Genomic DNA, 17,935 nt, shown 5'->3' on the forward strand with positions numbered 1-17,935 from the left:
AAGTGTTCAAGAGCAGGCTGGATGGGACTCTGAGCAACTTGGTCTAGTGGCATGTGACAACTGTCCATGGCAGTGAGGTTGGAATGAGATGACCTTGAAGGTCCCTTCCAACCCAAGCCAATCTATGATATTCTGTCATTCAACAAAGTTTACCTCATAAATGAAGAGGCGATTGCAGGCCTATACACTAGTGAAATATAGCTTTAGTGATGTAGTGTTTAAAGGTGTGTGAATGTCTGTGTCTGTATATAGATGCTTGTATTTGTAAAGAAATGTGTATTGAATATTGCTTATTCATCAGTATATTGAATGTTTATAATTGAAGAAACTTGAAAGCAAGTGGAAGAAAACTTCTGTTGTCTTCTTGTCCAAGCATCACGATCCAGTGGTCTAATTATGAACAATTAAAAAAAAAAAAAAAAGGAAGAGGGAGTGTATATATATCTCATTTGTGTATGCTACCTCAATCAAAGTTTTCATGGCAGAGGTCATACCCTCTGAGTTCTTCTGTAGAAGATTTCTGTATAGCCCTCTCCTCAAATACTGTCACAGAGAACTTTGAGATTAAGGCTTTGCTTTTTGTAATCTATAAACTAAATTATTGAAATGTTTTCACCCAATAGCCACTTTCTGCACAGAAAAGCACTTTGGGTGGAACCACGCAGATTCCTTTTACTATTGTGCCTGATAAGGATAAGAATGAAGAAAAGGTACAGTAATACTCCGTATGCAAAATTCATAATAATGACAAATTATGTCCAGTGGACTGGCAAGGATGTTTGGCATCTGAAGTAGCAGTACTTCATATGCAGCTGCAATAATGTAAGTTTTAGATGAGAAATTACTTTTTTCCTCTCATTTTATGAACAACAGTATCTTTGAAGTCTTAGTGCCTAAGATGTCCACAGCTACTGTAGGATAAGGGAAACCCCTGTTTTTGTGAGGACCATGGGAGGAGATCCCAAGCAGGGGCGTTTTGAGTATGTGTGGCTTACAGAAAACAAATACTTCCAAAATGATAATGATTTACTGAATCCAGAAGTGTTTTATAAGTCTTGACTAGTTTATGAAAAATGCACAGTGCAGCACAGACAAAAAAAAAAAAAAAAAGAGATGGAAGTGTTTCAGCACTTAAGTTTTGCTCTCTTCAGAGCTTTGAGGAACGCCTGCTGCTCAGAGAGGAGGAGTGTGCGAAGGAGGGGCAGAGCCTCGAGGAATAGACACTAATTTAGTCCCTTTGGTCGGGAGGTCACTGCACCGGCCAGTGGATTTCAGTAGCGATCTGACGGGCTGCTGGTGCACGAATGGGCCCAGTATGGGTGAGGCTGTACCTGTGTTGTACGTGCAATAAGCATATAAGAACTGTTGTGAGATGGGGCTCTACATATGAGAGATATACATGTTTGTGTGTAAATACTCTCTGTGCTGCCCTGAGCGCGGCTCCCCGTGGTCGGACAGCGGGACTACAACTCCCGGCGGCCCCGGCGCACATCCCGCGCCTGCGCACATGGGGCTCCCGCGGCGGCGGCGGCTCCCGCGGGTCCCCGTTCTGCGGGCGGGGGCGCCGCGGCGGCCGGACTACAGTTCCCAGCGGCCCCCGCGCACATCCCGCGCTTGCGCAGGCGGAGCCGGCCCGGCCGCACTCCGCCGTTGTCGCGGTCGGTGGGTGGGGGAAGGGAGCGAGCGGGAGGAGGAGGAGGAGGAGGAGGAGGCGGAGGCGGAGGAGGGAGGTGGGAGGCGGGGGAGAGTTGAGAGTTCACCCGCCGCCGTCGCTGCCAGGCCGGACTCATGATTCCCATATGCCCGGTAGTTTCGTTCACCTATGGTGAGTAGCGGCGCTCGGCGTGTCCGTGCGCGGGGAGGGGGCGGCGGCGGGGTCGGGGTGGGGGGTCGGTGCTGAGGCCCCAGTTCTGACCCGGCGCTCCCGCGCTTTCTCTGTCCCTTGTCCCTCTGTTTGTGTCCCCTTCTCTCCCCCCACCCGCCTCCTCCCGCCGGGCCTCCTGTCATGGCCCCGGCCGCCGCCGCCCCTCGGTCGCCGCCGCCGCCGCAGTGCCCAGCCGGCTGGGGGAAGATGCCAAAATGGCCACCGGCAACTACTTTGGATTCACCCACAGCGGGGCTGCTGCCCAGTACAGGTAACCACCGCCGCGACCCGCCCCCGGGCCCCTGTCCCCGGCCGGGACCCCGCACAGCCCCCGCCCCTCGCCTCTCGCCCGGGGCGCCGTGCCCGGACCCTCCCGCCGCGCCCCGGGGTGCGTGTCCTCAGGCTCCTCATGCTCCTCATGCTCCCGGTGTCCCCCAGGGTGGGACGTGGGGCCGAGCACAGCGCGGGAGGAGGGGGAGGAGAGTCGGCGGCGGCATCGGGTCCCCAGGCCCTCAAATTAAAATGGCCACTTGCAGGCAGCAGCACCGGCGAGTCACCGAGTGCCGCCCCCGGGCCCGTCTGCTCCTGCGGCTCCGGGCAGCGCGGGCCCTGCTCCCCAGGGCTTTGCTGTCGGTGCGGGACGGCAGAATCCTTGCTAACATGGGTCGGAACCCAGCCTGAGGGAGACGGGATGGATAAGGGGAGAGATGGAGCACGGGAAAATACAGGGGACTTGATCCGGTTGAAGTAATGTTACGATTGATGTGTCTGAGAAAGTAGAGAAGGTACTTTCCGGGCCAGCTACCTTTTAGAAATATCTCCTACTATGATTTCTAAGACCGGGAGCACGTACTGTAGTGGAACTTGAGGACCTGTGACTGTAGGCAGGCAGACCTGCATCTTATAGGTCTGTACAGATCTCGTATGGACACACTGCCATGAGTCTCTGTATATTTGTTGGGTTTGTTCATCCGAATTGTGACCAGGGTGTTAAAAAGCAACCGGTAGCATCTGTTATCTCACATTTTCTGACATCAGGTTGCTTAATTTGCTACATACAGTCAGGAATTGCCTTCACATTTTTGGCTTGTATGGGAGTAGCACCCTAAAGTCCACGTTTCAGTCTTATGTTGTTCATTCCATAAATCTGTGATAAAGACCTTCCATGATGCCTACGTCTTGGCTAATGGGAAAAACAAAAGAAGAAAGCGTATATCTCAAGGATTATTAACAAACAAGTGCAGATGTATGCTACTCTCTAATAAAAATTGCATACAGTTTCAGGAATGTACAGTTTTATGGAGGTCTTGTAAGAACTCCCAGACTGTTTTTTTGCAATTATTTTTTCCTGGAAATGGAAATGAAATACATTAAATTTTATTTACTTCAATGTTTAATATTAAAGGAGAGGATTAAGCTTAGCTCATATTCTAGGTCCCTTTCTGTGGCACTGCTTTGCAGCATCTCATTCCCCAGTCTATCTATACATCCAGGGTTGCCCTGTCCCAGATGCGGAGTTTAAATCAACACTGAAAAGACTATGGAGCTATTATTGGCATAGAATTTACAGTGTCTTCCTGGGATTCCAGTTTATCTGTGGCATTGGTGGATCATTTAAATACTCTCTCATGCTGCACATGAAGAAGAAATTAAAATTTGTCCAAGTCTTAACATTAACTACTGATATTTGAAGCAGTTTTAGAGGCCAGATTGGTAGGTTCTCAGGTGTTAGATCTTGGATTTGGAAAATTCAGAAGTACTGTGTCGTTGCTGTTTAACCCCAGCCAGCAACTCAGTACTACACAGGCTCTCACTCGCTTCCCACGGGTACTGGTGGGGAGGAGAATCAGAAAAGCAAAACTCCTGGGTTGAGATAAGAACAGTTTTAATAGTTGAAACAAAATAGAATACAATAATATGAGTTATAGCAGTAATAATAATAAAAATAATAGTAATGAAGAGAGCAGGGGGAATAAAGCCCAAGAGAAGAAAGTGAAGCACAACACAATTGCTCATCATATGCTGACCAATGCCCAACCTGCCCAGAAGCAAGCAGCAGCTCCTGGCCAATTCCCCATAGTTTATACACTGGGCATGATATTCCATGATATGAAATATCTCTTTGGCTATTTCTGGTCAGCTCTCTCCATGCTCCCTCCTGACTTTTTTTGCAACTGCTCTCTGGCATAGCACGGGACACTGAAAAGTCCTTGATTTAGAGTGAGCCCTGCTGAGCAACTAAACCATCAGTGTGTTATCAGTATTATTCTCATACTAAATCCAAAACAGCACTAAGCCAGCTACTAAAAAAAACTTAACTCCACGCCAGCCAAAAACCAGGACAGGCATGCAGGAGTTAATAATATTTACCATTGTAACAGTGTGATTGGTATTGACTAGATAAGAAAAGGAATAGATGACTGTCTTTATTAGTTCATAAATACTAATTTTCATAAAACACACTTGAAATCTTAACGTTTCATGTTTAATCAAAGGCAGCAAAAGAGCTAAGTGCCCTTTAAACCTGTAAATAATGTATTAGAAGCATTCTTGTTCCTTTCAGTGTTGTTGCTGCATAAAATTTCCTGCTATCCTACTCATTTAAAATTCTTTGTGTAATAGTATCATGACTTAATGAGAGAAGCATTAGATTATGCAAATACTAATGCAGGAAATGTCTCTGAATATTGCAATACCTTTCAATTTGTGCTTTCTGCCAGTGGCGGTATTAGGGCCCAAGATTATAAACCTGCATTCAATGCAAACTTCATTTGTTATTTATTTTAGTGTCTACTAATCTATCCATTTAGGAGCCTGAAATAAGTGTGGAATTTGGTGATACTAGACCTCATTTCTTTGTGTCTATTCAGTGTGAAATTACCATACTAATATTGGCTTGTCTTTAGCATGTAAAAAATATTAGCATGCTTGGTTCAGTGCTGGAGAGAGGCGTAATATGCTTTTATTCTGAAGTTTGCTGGTTGAAATGAGAAGATGCTGATGGAGAGATAGGGGTATTGAGTAATGTTTGGACAAAGTGTGTGAATGTGATAGTCTTGTTTAATTAAATTTGTGTTATGATTTTGCCTTCTGTTAAAAAGATGAAGAATCTTTAAGTGCTTGAGTTTCATCTTAGTGATATTCATACTATGTCTCTGCTCTAGTGAGACAGGATAGTGATGAAGATGCTCTTGTAGTTAGGAGTGATTTGTTAACTTTGAATTGCCTTGAAGCAGAGTGAATATTGCTAAATGTGCTGAGCCTTCACAGGTAAAGGCAATTCTAGCAGTTCAGGTTCAGAGCAGACCACGGTATCTGTGAGTTTAGGTTCAGATGCAATCTTCAAAGCAGCCATATGGAAGTGAACTCTCGCAGTTAGAGCTAGTTTGGAATTCAACGGTAGAGCTTGATGTTAAAACATACTTGAGTCTGGTGCAGAACAGCAAAGGAGGGTGAATTGCTGTGGTTGGGCAAGGTGGCTATTGAGAATTGATTGGGGGTGGAGTGTTTTTTTCACATTTGCTGGTATTTCTAATTAACTTTTCTTTTGTCTTCAGTGTCTTCCCCAGGTACCTCTTCTTCAAGTAGATACTGGTTTGAAAAGTATTCAGTCTTTCAGAGGCATTAGGACTGTAATTCACACAGGCATTTAAAGAAGTATCATTGAACATAAGTCAGGGTTGTACTGGTAGAAACAGATGAGGACAATACTGAGTAGCTTTTCTTCTGAAGAGAGTATGTAATAGTAGACTTAAACTTATGCGAAGAAAAACATTTATGCATCTTATAGCACATACACCTTATTCTAAAATGCATGGACAGTGAAAATAATCATAGTTTTACCATAGCAGGAAGGCAAAAGCTCCAAATGCTTTCTCTGTGAATTTTATGCTCATACTCTTTTGAGTTGCATCACATCTTGAAGCATACGGATTTTCAGCCAAGGAGACTTCAGTGAATGTGACAGAGCTGTGTGGAGCTGATTCTCTTTTTGTTTAGTCTTAAGTGCTATCCTAAACATGCTGTTCTAGCTTACTTAGTGTACACAAGAAGCCTCCAGTGCTGGTGTTTATGAAAGGATTTTGATAGACCTCTTTTCAAGTCAATGAGGTCCTGCTCTCAAAGGAGGTGCACCAACATTAGAAAGGCAAGGAGGGCTCTGAGCTTGTTAACATGGGCTGTACCAGTATTGCAGTTGGCTGTAAAGGGGAGACAAGAGGAGGTGGTGGTAACCGAGGAGGAAAAGTGCCTCAGGAGTCAGAGGAGCCTTTGTCATTTTAAGGAGAGAAGTCTACCAACTAGTTGAAATTTGCAGCAGGTTCTTGTCTTTAGGAGCAGAGCACTTGGGGAAGCATTTCTGTTAATGGTATAGTTATGTCCTTTGAAGTTGTATCCTCAGAATGGGTTGATGACTGTAGGCTTAACTCTAGGGTGTTAAATAATGTGTAAAATTTGAGCTGTTTCTAAAACAAAACAGTGGTAGGTTAATGTGTTGTTACATTATTGATGCTAGAAAAGCAAAGTACTAGTTTAAGATAGGAAACACAGAATGTTTTAACAATTTAATACAACTTTCCATACTAGTGAAGTTTCTTTACTTTTACAGAGAATGTGCCAAGTTTAGCATTTTTTTCTATTTAACATCTTTATTAATGACCCAGATGATGGGGCAGAGTGTACCCTCAGCAAGTTTGCTCATGATAAACACTTAGGAGGAATGGCTTATGTGCCAGAGAGTTGCAGTGACATTTGGAGGGACTTCAAACGGCTGGAGAAATGGGCTGACAGGAATCTCAGGAAGTTTGACAAGGGGAAGTGCAAAGCTCTATATGAAAAAACAACCCTATGTGCCAATTTATGCTGTGGGCCACCCAACTGGAAAGCAGCTTGGCAGAAAAAGGACCTGGGGATCCCAATGGACACTAGACTTGAATGTGAGACAGCAATGGGTCCTTGCAGCAAAGAAGGGGAATGGCATCCTGGGCTGCATTAGTGCAAATATTGCCAGGACATTGAGAGAGGTGATCCTTCCCCTCTAATTCAGCACCAGTGAGGCCACACCTGGAATCCTGCATCCAGTTCTGTGCTTCAGTACAGGAGAGATATGGACATACTGGAGAGAGTTCAGTGAAAAGCCCACAAAGATGCTGAAGGATCTGTAGTTTTTATGGAGAAAGGCAAGGAGAGCTGGGATTGTTCAGTGTGGAGAAAAGGAGGCTGAGGGGGATCTTCTTAATGTGTATAAATGCTTGAAGGAAGGATGCAGAGAGGACAGAGCCAGGCTCTTTTCAGTGGTGCCCAGTGCTGGAGTCAGAGGCAGTGGGCACAAACTGAAACACAGGAGGTTCCCTCTGAACATCAGGAAGGACTTTTATTGTGAGAGTGACTGAGCCCTGGCAGAGGTTGCTCGGGGAATTTGTGGAGTCTGCATCCTTGGAGATACTTGAAAGCCATCTGGATACAGTCTTGGGTGTCTGGCTGTAGGTGGTCCTGCTTGAGTGGGACTGAACCTCCAGATGATTTCCAGAGGTTCCTTCCCAGCATCAGCCATTCTTTGATCTTGTGATTTTGGCAGGGATAATGTTAGTTAGTTGGCCCTTTTCAGGCAGATGTACCATCTCAATCTCAGGTCTTTTGGTGATGTTGACTAGACTGGAAAAGATCAACTTTTTGTGTGCTGTGAGCTGTGTGTTGTGAGCAAAGGGAGGTAGATAACAGAGTGTATATTGCATCACTGTTACAGTCACTTGCAGTACATACATGAGGAAAACATTGTGGAATTCGATTGGAATTAAATCAGGCTGTGAAGCTAAATGTAAAGATTATCAATGCAGTAAGGGTGTTTTCAAAACATGGGGCTGTTCACCTTTGAGGTAAGTTATTCATAATATATGGTTTAGCCATCTAGTAGCAGTCATTAATTTTGGTTTGTATTGGAATGATACAAGCAAGTTCTTAGAACAAGAAAGAAGAAGGGAAACTCAAAATAGCTACAAAGAACTGTCTTTTTTAGGCTTACTAGGAACTTCTGAAATATAGCAGAATTCAAGAGGGGATTGCACATTTGCACGCCTTCAGGCCTCTCTTTGTATAGCTAGTGAATTGAATTACAGTGTTCTATTCACAAAACTGTAAGAATAGGAGAAAATTTAAAAATTTACTTTAAAAAATTAAAGTTCTAAATATATATATTGAGTCTTCATCAAAATTTTTTTGCCTGCAGTGAGTGACAAGCTCTAGAAAAACAGAAGCAAAGTCACTTCTAAAGTACAACTTAGTATAGTCTGTTATTTCAACATTTTATGCTGCTTGTTGTCAAGCGTGCTTAGAAGGAAAAAAGTTCTCACTTTTTTTGTTGTTTTTCAGTTATTATTTTGTTTTTACTTTACTCTGTCCATGTTCCATTAGCACACCTGAAACTACATCTGACTGGTTATTCAGGAGTGCCTCTCCCTGGGTTAGAATCTTCAGCAGTAGCAGATTGCACTGCTTCTAGCAGTTTTTGTGACAACAGCCAAGAACGCACTCAGATAGCAGGGAAAGGCACACAGCTACTTTATTTACCTTAAGCTTAGACTTATATTCTTCTCTGTCCACGCGCAAACATAATATATTTCATTGGTCAGGTACTTCTCTTCACACGCCTAAACTCGTCTGTTGATAGGTGGTCGACAGTTCTTCGCGTGCTGGCAAATCTCAAAAACAGCACCTGTTATTTACAGCAGTTTTGCTCCTTTTCTACTTTCCCATCCTGTATTGTTTACATCTTTACAATTTCAGAGCCGCAACTGCTCAAATTCAAGGCCTACCATCCAGTCGTTCCCACGTTTTTGTAGAGTTGGATCATACTTGTATCAATCCTCATATTCCTGAAAAAGCTGCAAATCTGTATTTTTTGCTATTCATAGAATAATCTATGAAACTTCAAGAAGTCTGGCAGTTAGGTGCCATCAGATATGGTTTCCTTGATGCTAAAATGTTCAAATATTCTTAAAAGTTAGAATTCAAGAAATACATCTTAATTTGTGAGGAGTTTAATTCAAGATACTTGTATTTTAAAATTTATTTTAAGACTTGCTTTAATGTTGTGCCAAACTAGCATGGAAATCTCCTCTTTAAATGAAAAACACCTGCAAGAAGTATGTTTTAGAAGTTGTAATTTCTGAGGAAGATTGTCATTTGGATAAGAGACAGACTTGGTTCTAGGCCAAATCTAAACTCTCTATCAAAATACCAGTCCTCAGAAAACTGAAACTAAAAAACTGAAGATGTTCTTTGCCTCTAGGAGAGGAGTTTTCAGTGTCCAGCAACCTAAACAGAGCTGGAACAGTAACGGCATTTGCGTGTGTGTGCATGTTGGTTGTTCGTACAGAGGTGTGCTGGAGATCAGTATTTTTTTCTTCAGGTTATGTGCACATGAGTAACAATTAATTTCCTTTTTTTTTAATTAAATGAGTCGGTATGATGAAAAGCAAGGCTTATAGGGAACCTTTTATGTGTTTCCTCTATATAGAGCTTTTATATGCTATATATCTTAGTTGGAAATAGACTGCATTTTCCTGAAAATGTGTTATTCTTCTGACAGTAATTGCTACAGATAGTTCATCAAATTTCTTAATGCATGACCTACTCCACAAATATCTTCATGTGGAAAATAAAATATCTTAAAATCTTTAGTTATCTGGAAAAATAGATATTTTCTTTTATTGTTAACATGCAAAAAATAAAGCTTTCTAGTTTCAATTCAGTTTTTTACAAAAAAAACCCTCAATTTTTTTTTCTAGGAAAGGGTAATAGTTGGAAATGAAAAAAAAAACATGACCCAAGTGTGTTACAGAAGAGAATTCAATATTTGTTTCATAATTGCTCTTAATTTTCTGTCATTCACGGGTAATCCAGACCTCCTATCGGTGGTGTTACTTGAAAGTAACTAACAAGGGTTCTGCTGTATTCTATCTAATAGTTAAAACAAGTTCTCATCTAAGCTTTTTTGTGGAATAATGTTGCTCCTTTACAAACCTACCTTATATAGCTATTTAAGTTAGACAAATGTGGTTTTGGGACTGGAGAACAATGTTTTGCCAAGTGGACACCAGTACCTCATTAATTGGTATTGATGAGCAATTTCTGCCTCCTAGGCAGCTTCTGACTGTTTTAGGTGTGCTCCCAGATTTTTTTTTTTTTTGCTTTTCAAGGCCATATTTCTTTTTCTGTATCAAAAACACTGCTATAGTTTTCTTGCTAAAGATTTTTGTGCAGCTCAGAAAAGGTTGTTAGTTGCTGCTTGAGTGCTCTGATTTTTGACAAGGAAAATAAAAGTTACCAACAGAATTATGAAATTAATCTAGTTACTTTAATAACAAGTATTGATGGCTGACACCTTCTGAGAGCTTGTTCTCAGGATGTGGACTTTTTGTTGCTGATGTTTTAATACAACTTGGCCAAATGTAAGTGTTCAGGGTAGGATTTTCCTGGCTAAGTATCTATCTAGAATTTCACTGTTTTTTTTTAAAGCTGTGCTGTAGCTTATTCGATTTTGTGGTGTAGAATTGAGCAGGGAGATCTTCATAACTCTTTGGTGTCTCATTGTTTTGGAATGGAGACTTCACAAATGAGAAAAATATCTTTACGTATTACACTGTTTCAGAGTGATAGTTCTGAGTGTACACAACAGGTCGAATGGTGGTCGGATACCGTGTAAACATCTGCTGTATTATTCTTATATCCAGCTTAGAAAGTATTGAGGCAAAATGCACACCTGCTTTGAGAAAAGGTACTTGCACTTGGTGAGGGGAGTTCTGTGCATGAGACAGCAATATGGGCAAGGCCAGTTTTTTGCTGTGGACTTTGCTCTGGGATAAATTCTGCAGGATTGTGAGACAGTGTGGCCCCTGACTCCCACTCCCAGAAAATCAGATTGTCATGGAATTAGAGATTACTGTGGAGAAAGATACACAGTCACAGCTCACTGCAGTCAGTTTTATCAAGGAGGTTTAATCTCGTGGTGATATTTTCACAATATGGCACTTGTTCTGATACTAACACCACAGAAAGATTAGTATTTCCTGTTGTTAGTGTCAGTAAAAATTAGAATAGAAGTTATTCAAAGATTCGAGTCAAAGGTGTTTTACAAAAAATACTTTTCTCGTGCACTGTAATACAATATTTGTGAATAAAGAATTCTCTCATTCTTGAGGTTATTTATTTAGGATGTGGAAGATGAGGGCAAGTTAAGTGTGCACTGGGGTGTGAAACTTTTGAATAGAGGTGACCTTATTTAAGAGAAACAAGTAGAGAGCATGAGTAAATAGTGATATACATGTGGAAAAGAAGGTAAGGAGAGACAAAGCACATTAGGTAGGGTCCTGCAGGTGACCTTTTGTAGTTGACTGAAGCATACCTACAGAGCTTGAAGCAGAAAATTTGAGTGTAACATGTGCACTTTAACCTGGCTCTGGATGGGATAGTAAAAGTGCTGTGATGGGGATATCTGAACTGGAAGATGAGCGTTGAAGAATGTGTTCTTCCTAGAAAATAGAAATTAAGTCAGCGTGGTGGGAAAGCACTGCTATTATTATTATAAGCTAAAGAAATAGGAGTAGTTATCAGTAAAATGTATTATTTTTTAATTAAAACTTCTGGTGGAAAGGGTAATATAGTAGCAATACAGCAGAGTACAATTTGAAGATCTGCCTTATATAAATGTTGGTCTAGAGCTCATCTGTGTTTGCAATTGGAACATCTATAAACTAAGGAAAAAATTCTCAACAGGGTGCTCGAATATTGTGTGCTGATTTTGTCTGGGGTAAAGTTAATTTTTTTCATGGTAGCTGATATTAGGCTGTGTTTTGGATCTGTTCTGAAAAGTGTTGATAGCAGAGAGATGTGTTCATTACTGCTGAGTAGGACTCACTGAGCCAAGGCCTTTTCTGTTCCTCACCCCACCCCACCAAGCAAACAAGGAGACTGGGGGAGCACAAGAAATTGGGAAGGGACGCAGCTAGGACAGCTGACCCCAGCTCACTGAAGGGACTTTCCATACCATATGGCACCATCTCAGCAATAAAACTGGGGGAAGAAGGAGGAAGGGGGTGATGTTCAGAGTGATGGCATTTGTCTTCCCAAGTAACCATTACACGTGATGGAACCCTGCTTTCCTGGGATGGCTGGGCACCTACCTGCCAATAGAAAGTGGTGGATGAATTTACAGACTCACAGAATCATAGAATCATTAAGGTTGGAAAAGACCTCCAAGGGCATCAAGTCCATCCTTTGACCAAACACCACCATGTCAGCTAAACCGTAGCACCAAATGCCATGTCCAGTCATTTCTTGAACACTTCCAGGGACAGTGACTCCACCACCTCTGTGGGCAGTCCATTCCAATGCTTAACCACTCTCTCAGTGAAGAAATTCTCGCTGATGTCCAGCCTGAACCTTCCCTGGCACAACTTCAGGCCACATTCTCATGTTCTGTCACTTCTGTGGGTGAAGAGACCAACTCCCACCTGGCTACAACCTCTTTTCAGATTGTCGTGGAGAGTGATGAGGTCCCCCCTGAGCCTCCTCTTCTCCAGGCTAAACATTCACAGCTCCCTCAGCTGCTCCTCATAGGACTTTTCTCCAGACCCTTCCACGCTCCATTGCCCTTTTCTGGACACACTCCAGCACCTCAGTGTCTTTCTTGGAGGGGCCCAAAGCTGGACACAGGAGTCAAGATGTGGCCTTACCATTGCTGAGTAAGGGGGACAATCAGTTCCCTGGTCCTGCTGGCCATACCATTTCTGATCCGAGCCAGGTGCCATTGGCCTTATTGGCCCACCTGGGCACATACTGGCTTGTGTTGAGCTGCTGTCAACCAGCTCCTTTTCCATGGCAGCTTTCCAGGCAGTCTGCCCCCAGCCTGTAGCACTGGTTGAGGTTATTGTGACCCAGGAACAGGACTTGGCAATTGGCCTCGTTGAACCTCATACCTTTGGCCTCGGCCCATCGATCCAGCCTGTCCAGATCCTTGTTTTGCCTTGCTTGTGTGCAAGACTTATGCTTTCCCTATTAAACTGTTTTTGTCTCAACTGACAAGCTTTCTCACTCCTACTCTTCCAGTTCTCTCCCTGCTTCCACTGTGGTGGAGCAGGTGGGCAGCTTTTTGAGGCTGAATTGGCAGCTGAGCTTAAACCATGGCACACTGGAACAGGTTGTCTAGAGAAGTTTTGCAATTTCCATTTTTAGTGATGATGAGAACCTGACTGGACAAAGCCCTGAGAAATCTAACTTTGAAATAAACTGTGTTTTGAACAGGTACAAACAGATGACTTCCAAATCTTTGGTTAAACCTAAATTATTCTGTGATTTTTAAGCTCCACCTACTTAATAAAGCAGATTGGACCCATAAAAACAGATAATGCTAGGATAGGTGTACAGATGGAGTGAAACAGGGAGTCCAGCAAAATAGTCTAGGAGGAGGTAAGTTCATCTCAGCAAATGTGATAAGGCACTAATCACCAAAAAAGGGCAAGAACTCTTGTAAGTTAAATGAAGAAGTTGGCACGAAGTCATTTTTATGTAAATTAATTCCATGAAAATGGCTGCTCATCTTAATGTTAAAAGACCATGGGGAGAAGAATGTCACAAATTTAGATGAGATGTCACTGTGAGTTTCTGTAACATAATGTAACATAACTTTTAGGAAGGAAGAAGCACTCAGTTCTAGAATACTTTTCTTGCAGTCTTGGAAACTCAGTCACCAGCTCTGCATGATGTTGCAGAAGCAAGGGAAGCAGATTTGCTAAAATTAACATGGACATAGAACTGTATTACCCTTAGAAATCAAATTATTTGGGCTGTTGTTCTATGCTATGATAAGGAATTTTGATGCACAAGAAATGGAACTGTTTGTACCATAATCTTATTAATAGTTCTGCCAGTAATGATTGTAATTTCTTCACAATATTAAATATGGAAAACTATCAGGTATCTTTAATCATACATATTCTGAGAACAAAAGCATTTTCTTTGATAAATAGACAGGCACTGTTATTTTGTAGTTTGTTGTGAGCTCTGTATCATATTTTATAATAGTGACTTAAACTCAGTGAAGCTTGGAAGAGCCAAGCTAGTGCTTCTGCACAGGTCTTTCTCCAGCTCCCATTTTCTCCCCATTTTCCTATATATATAACTTACGTGGGTTCTGGCACTCAGCCGACTTACTTTGTAAGCTCCAATGTTTCTTAATGTTTCTGCCATGTTAGAAAATGACCCCAGCAAAAAACCCTCTCTTTGTTTTCTTCTAGATTAATGAGTTAATAAATCAGTGCACTGAGTGGCTTGACAAGTAGCAGAATTAGCACCAAGGATGAAATAAAATGGCTTAGGTTTGGGAAAGAATAGTGTGCAGTAAGCTTTACCTTCTTGGCAGTAGTGGACTGTTGGTGTGTTCAGCTGCAGTCTGAGTTTAAACAGTCTGTTGTCTGTTTACTCAGTTTAATGTGGTTTTAGGAAATATGTATGATAGTGATAATTACTTCAGAATTTGTGAATATTTTATGCTTCTATGCTGTTAGCTATGCAGATAGTGCAGCCTAATTTTATAGACTGTCATTCACTTTTACCATCATAAACTGGTTTTCCTGAATTTTGTGGTGGAGTCCAATTCTCACCTTAAACAAACAGAGAATCTTCCTATATACATCAGGTAGGAGGAATTGTTTCAAGCAGTGAGGGGAGTTACATCAAAGTGGTTTAGTCTTTTCCTTCTACTTTTAGGCTAATAAATTGAAAATAACATGAAACATGATTGTGAGTACAAGTCACAAGTGGATTAAAATTGGGTAGAATGCAAGTGGTCTTTTGACCACTCAGGGACCTGTGATAGGCAGAAGGTTGAGTCCAGGCATGTAAGTCCAATAGCAGTAAAATTTTCTCTGTTTCTGCTGTGAGAATGCTGATGGGCAGAGAGGGGCAGTTGTTTTGTTTAACTGAAGTAGGTGGGTTCTATTGTAACTGAAATGACAAGATAAGGTTTTCTAAAACTAAATTAAAAAAACATGCTGAACACAAGTGAGTTGTGGAAATGTCTTTTGCAAAGCTAATAATAGATACGGTTAAAAGGTACTTTGTTTCTGTCAGAGGGAATACTGCAGACATTAGGAAAAAAATAGTGTAACTTGTTCCTTTTGGTTTTGAGCATAACCATATTTCAATTCCACTGTGCTGCTGAGTACATTTACTTCAAATGAGATTTCATTTTTCTATTTTCTGAAAAGCAGAGGATACTACCTCTGTACTAGGCATGGAGTTGTTTTGGAAATACCTTCTAATAGTGCTATGGCAATTTTAAACCCTACAGAGATTCTTAGCTGTTATTGAAAAACAGTGCAGAGAGTGTATTAAAAATTTAGAATTATCACTGAATCCTCACTTGATGACATTGTTCCAGATGGTGATATTTTGCCTGCTTTGCTTTATTTGTTTAAAAATCAAAATAGCTATTCTAAGCTTCTAAAAATAATCCACAGTTGTACATCAGTATAGGACATCACACAGAGTTACACATCAGTACAGGACAATGATACTAGTTTCTGTTCAAGTAATTAAACCTTTGAAGCCATTATTTTTGACTTCTGCTGTTAGTATTTGCTCATTCTTAGTATATGTCCACATATTAGTGTCCTGCCTGCAAATTTTAGAGAGCAGATTAGTCGCAGCATGTGCCTGGAAGGTTGCCAGAGCTCTGGTGCCAGTCTTTTTGCTCAATAAGACTGACTGTTCTTTTGATGCTTCATGTTGTGTCAGTGGAATTCTGCACGAGCAAGTGGGGCCAGTTTTTACAATTCTAAACTTCTGTGGGAGAAGTCCTCTATCAGAGGTGTTTATTTAAGTAAATGCAACAGTTCTGAGCTAATTTCCATGGAAGTTTTCAATAAATCATATTACTTGAATATGGTTTCATGGAAGACTTCATGTTAGTACAGGTCACATAAAAGCTCTGACAGAAAAGTGACATCCTTCTTAATTTGACATGTGTCAGTCTTGTGGAAGAACCACTAAAGCATTTTAAAACTTGCCAGTCATGAAAAGATAACAGTTTAAGACTATTACATTATTTTGAATGAAAGACTTGTTCCACTGCTTAGAAAAAACCCAGCACAAACCCCCCCCTTGCTAAGAAAATCATCATCTGCATATGTCAGAAACTGTAATGATAGTACAAGGAGTAATGGGTGAAAACTGAAAGAGGGGAAATTTGGGTTAGATATTAGGAAGAAATTCTTTACTGTGAGGCTGGTGAGACACTGGCACAAGTTTCCCAGGAAGGCTGTGGAAGCCACAACTCTGGCAGTGTTCAAGGCCAGGTTCGATAAGGCCTTGAGCAACCTGGTCTAGCGGGAGGTGTCCCTGCCCATGGCAGGGGGGTTGGGACTAGATGGTCTTTAAGGTCCTTTCTCACGCTTTGACATTCTGTGATTCTATTCTGTCTGTCCATCCACAGAACCTTCAGAATGATACAACCTTTTTCATGAGGGTGGCAGATGGGTAATAAGAGTATGCACAGGTAGATAGCTGCTCCAGGTCTGTCTGTAGAACAGACAAGTATTAATCAAATCTGGGATTTTGAAACGTGTGGGCGTTGGCTTTGTATGTTGGAATAATTTTCTTACTGTCCTTTTTCCCAATGCAGCCAGCAGCCGGCCTCGGGTGTAGCCTATTCCCATCCGACCACGGTTGCCAGCTACACTGTGCACCAGGCGCCAGTGGCTGCACACACGGTCACCGCAGCCTATGCCCCGGCAGCAGCCACGGTGGCTGTGGCCAGGCCAGCCCCTGTGGCTGTTGCAGCTGCTGCCACAGCTGCTGCCTATGGAGGGTATCCCACGGCACACACAGCCACAGATTATGGCTACACGCAACGCCAGCAAGAGGCCCCACCACCACCGCCTCCTGTCACCACTCAGAATTACCAGGTCAGTTCCTGTTGTGTGGTATTTAAATGATAATTTTAAAAGAGAAAGGCTGTTTGGAAAAGAAAATGGGATTTTGTGAAGCTGCTGCTGTAAAGAATAGCACTGACTTGTCTCAGCTAAGTGATGTTCAAGTGGTGTGCAGTAAAATGGCTCATGGAACTGATGTAGCTGAAAAGACTGTGCCAAAGGAACTATTCTACCTCCACTGAAAATTTTTACTGGAAGATTCCTGGGTGCCATAGGAGTTGTAGTACCAAGCTTATGAGGATAGAAGATTGCTCTAGAAGATAAACTACTCTGTAAATAGCTTTTGGGTGCCCTCTGTGAGATCCCTGCCTAACCTGCTGTGGATACAGGCTTCTGCAAATGGGAGCTTTGTCCCTTTTCATTGTGAAATACTGTATCTCGTTTCAGCTGTTTAGTCCTAAACTTATCAAGGCATTAGCTAGATTCTAATTAGCAGCTTAGTTTGTCTAAAAGGACTATATTATTACTGCATGTTCTCAATTCTTTTGCACAGTTCCTCTAATTTTTTACATATTGTAATTATGGGGTCAGTTAATAGACAAGAAAGAGAGACCCCAAAAATAAATAAAATAATTCGTATTTACATAGGTTGGTTGGAAAAAGGATTTTATGTTATATTCTTTGGAATTACAAAAGATTTTTATATGTTAGTGTATTTCAGCTCTAGTGGTTCATGCCTTGCTACTCCTCAGTTGATCAACTCTTTGTGCTTTACTACAAACACTGTGAGGATGAGAGAATATATGTACATATATGTACAGTGGCTTCCAGGTCATTTCCTTCTAAGCTTACTAGGCATCTCCAATGTTTTAAAGGTGTCACATGGGCTATTTTATAGACTTCTTATGATTCGGTAATGGGAAGAAGGCTTTAAAAGTACCACCTTCATACTCCAAAAAACATAACCAAGAAAAATGTTGTTAATGATAGGATTTTTAAAGCCAATATGGGCTCATGTTTCTAACCTTGTGAATTTATGGGGGTTGTAGAAATTTACATTTTGTGGAGATCTGTTGTGGGTTTTCCCTTCATATTTTACAGAAATAGAATCTGATACAGTTTTTATTAAAAACTAGTGAGATTA

General features: G+C 41.7%; 1 protein-coding gene and 1 non-coding gene across 7 annotated transcripts in view; both read left to right on the top strand.

Moving 5' to 3' along the window:
* The first annotated feature begins 1,693 nt into the window (after window positions 1-1,693).
* The window catches only part of ZFR (zinc finger RNA binding protein), a 45,385-nt gene continuing 29,143 nt past the window's right edge, over window positions 1,694-17,935 (top strand). For 4 of the 6 annotated variants that reach the window (XM_051804705.1, XM_051804706.1, XM_051804704.1 and 1 more), the window contains exons 1-3: window positions 1,702-1,825; window positions 2,051-2,135; window positions 16,542-16,824. In XM_051804705.1, the coding sequence (XP_051660665.1) occupies window positions 1,789-1,825; window positions 2,051-2,135; window positions 16,542-16,824 (405 nt within the window). In that variant the 5' untranslated portion in view covers window positions 1,702-1,788. Of the gene's footprint in view, window positions 1,826-2,050; window positions 2,136-16,541; window positions 16,825-17,935 lie in introns of all 6 variants that reach the window. The other 2 variants (XM_051804708.1, XM_051804709.1) reach the window with 2 other exon arrangements.
* Window positions 13,593-13,728, top strand: LOC127478746 (small nucleolar RNA SNORA66). Its single transcript, XR_007907310.1, has one exon. It is a non-coding gene; the product is annotated as a small nucleolar RNA SNORA66 (small nucleolar RNA).

This window comes from Manacus candei, unplaced genomic scaffold (genome assembly GCF_025592945.1).
Source record: "Manacus candei isolate 608988 ecotype Guabito, Panama unplaced genomic scaffold, ASM2559294v1 h1tg000061l, whole genome shotgun sequence".
In the NCBI taxonomy this organism is placed as follows: domain Eukaryota; kingdom Metazoa; phylum Chordata; class Aves; order Passeriformes; family Pipridae; genus Manacus; species Manacus candei.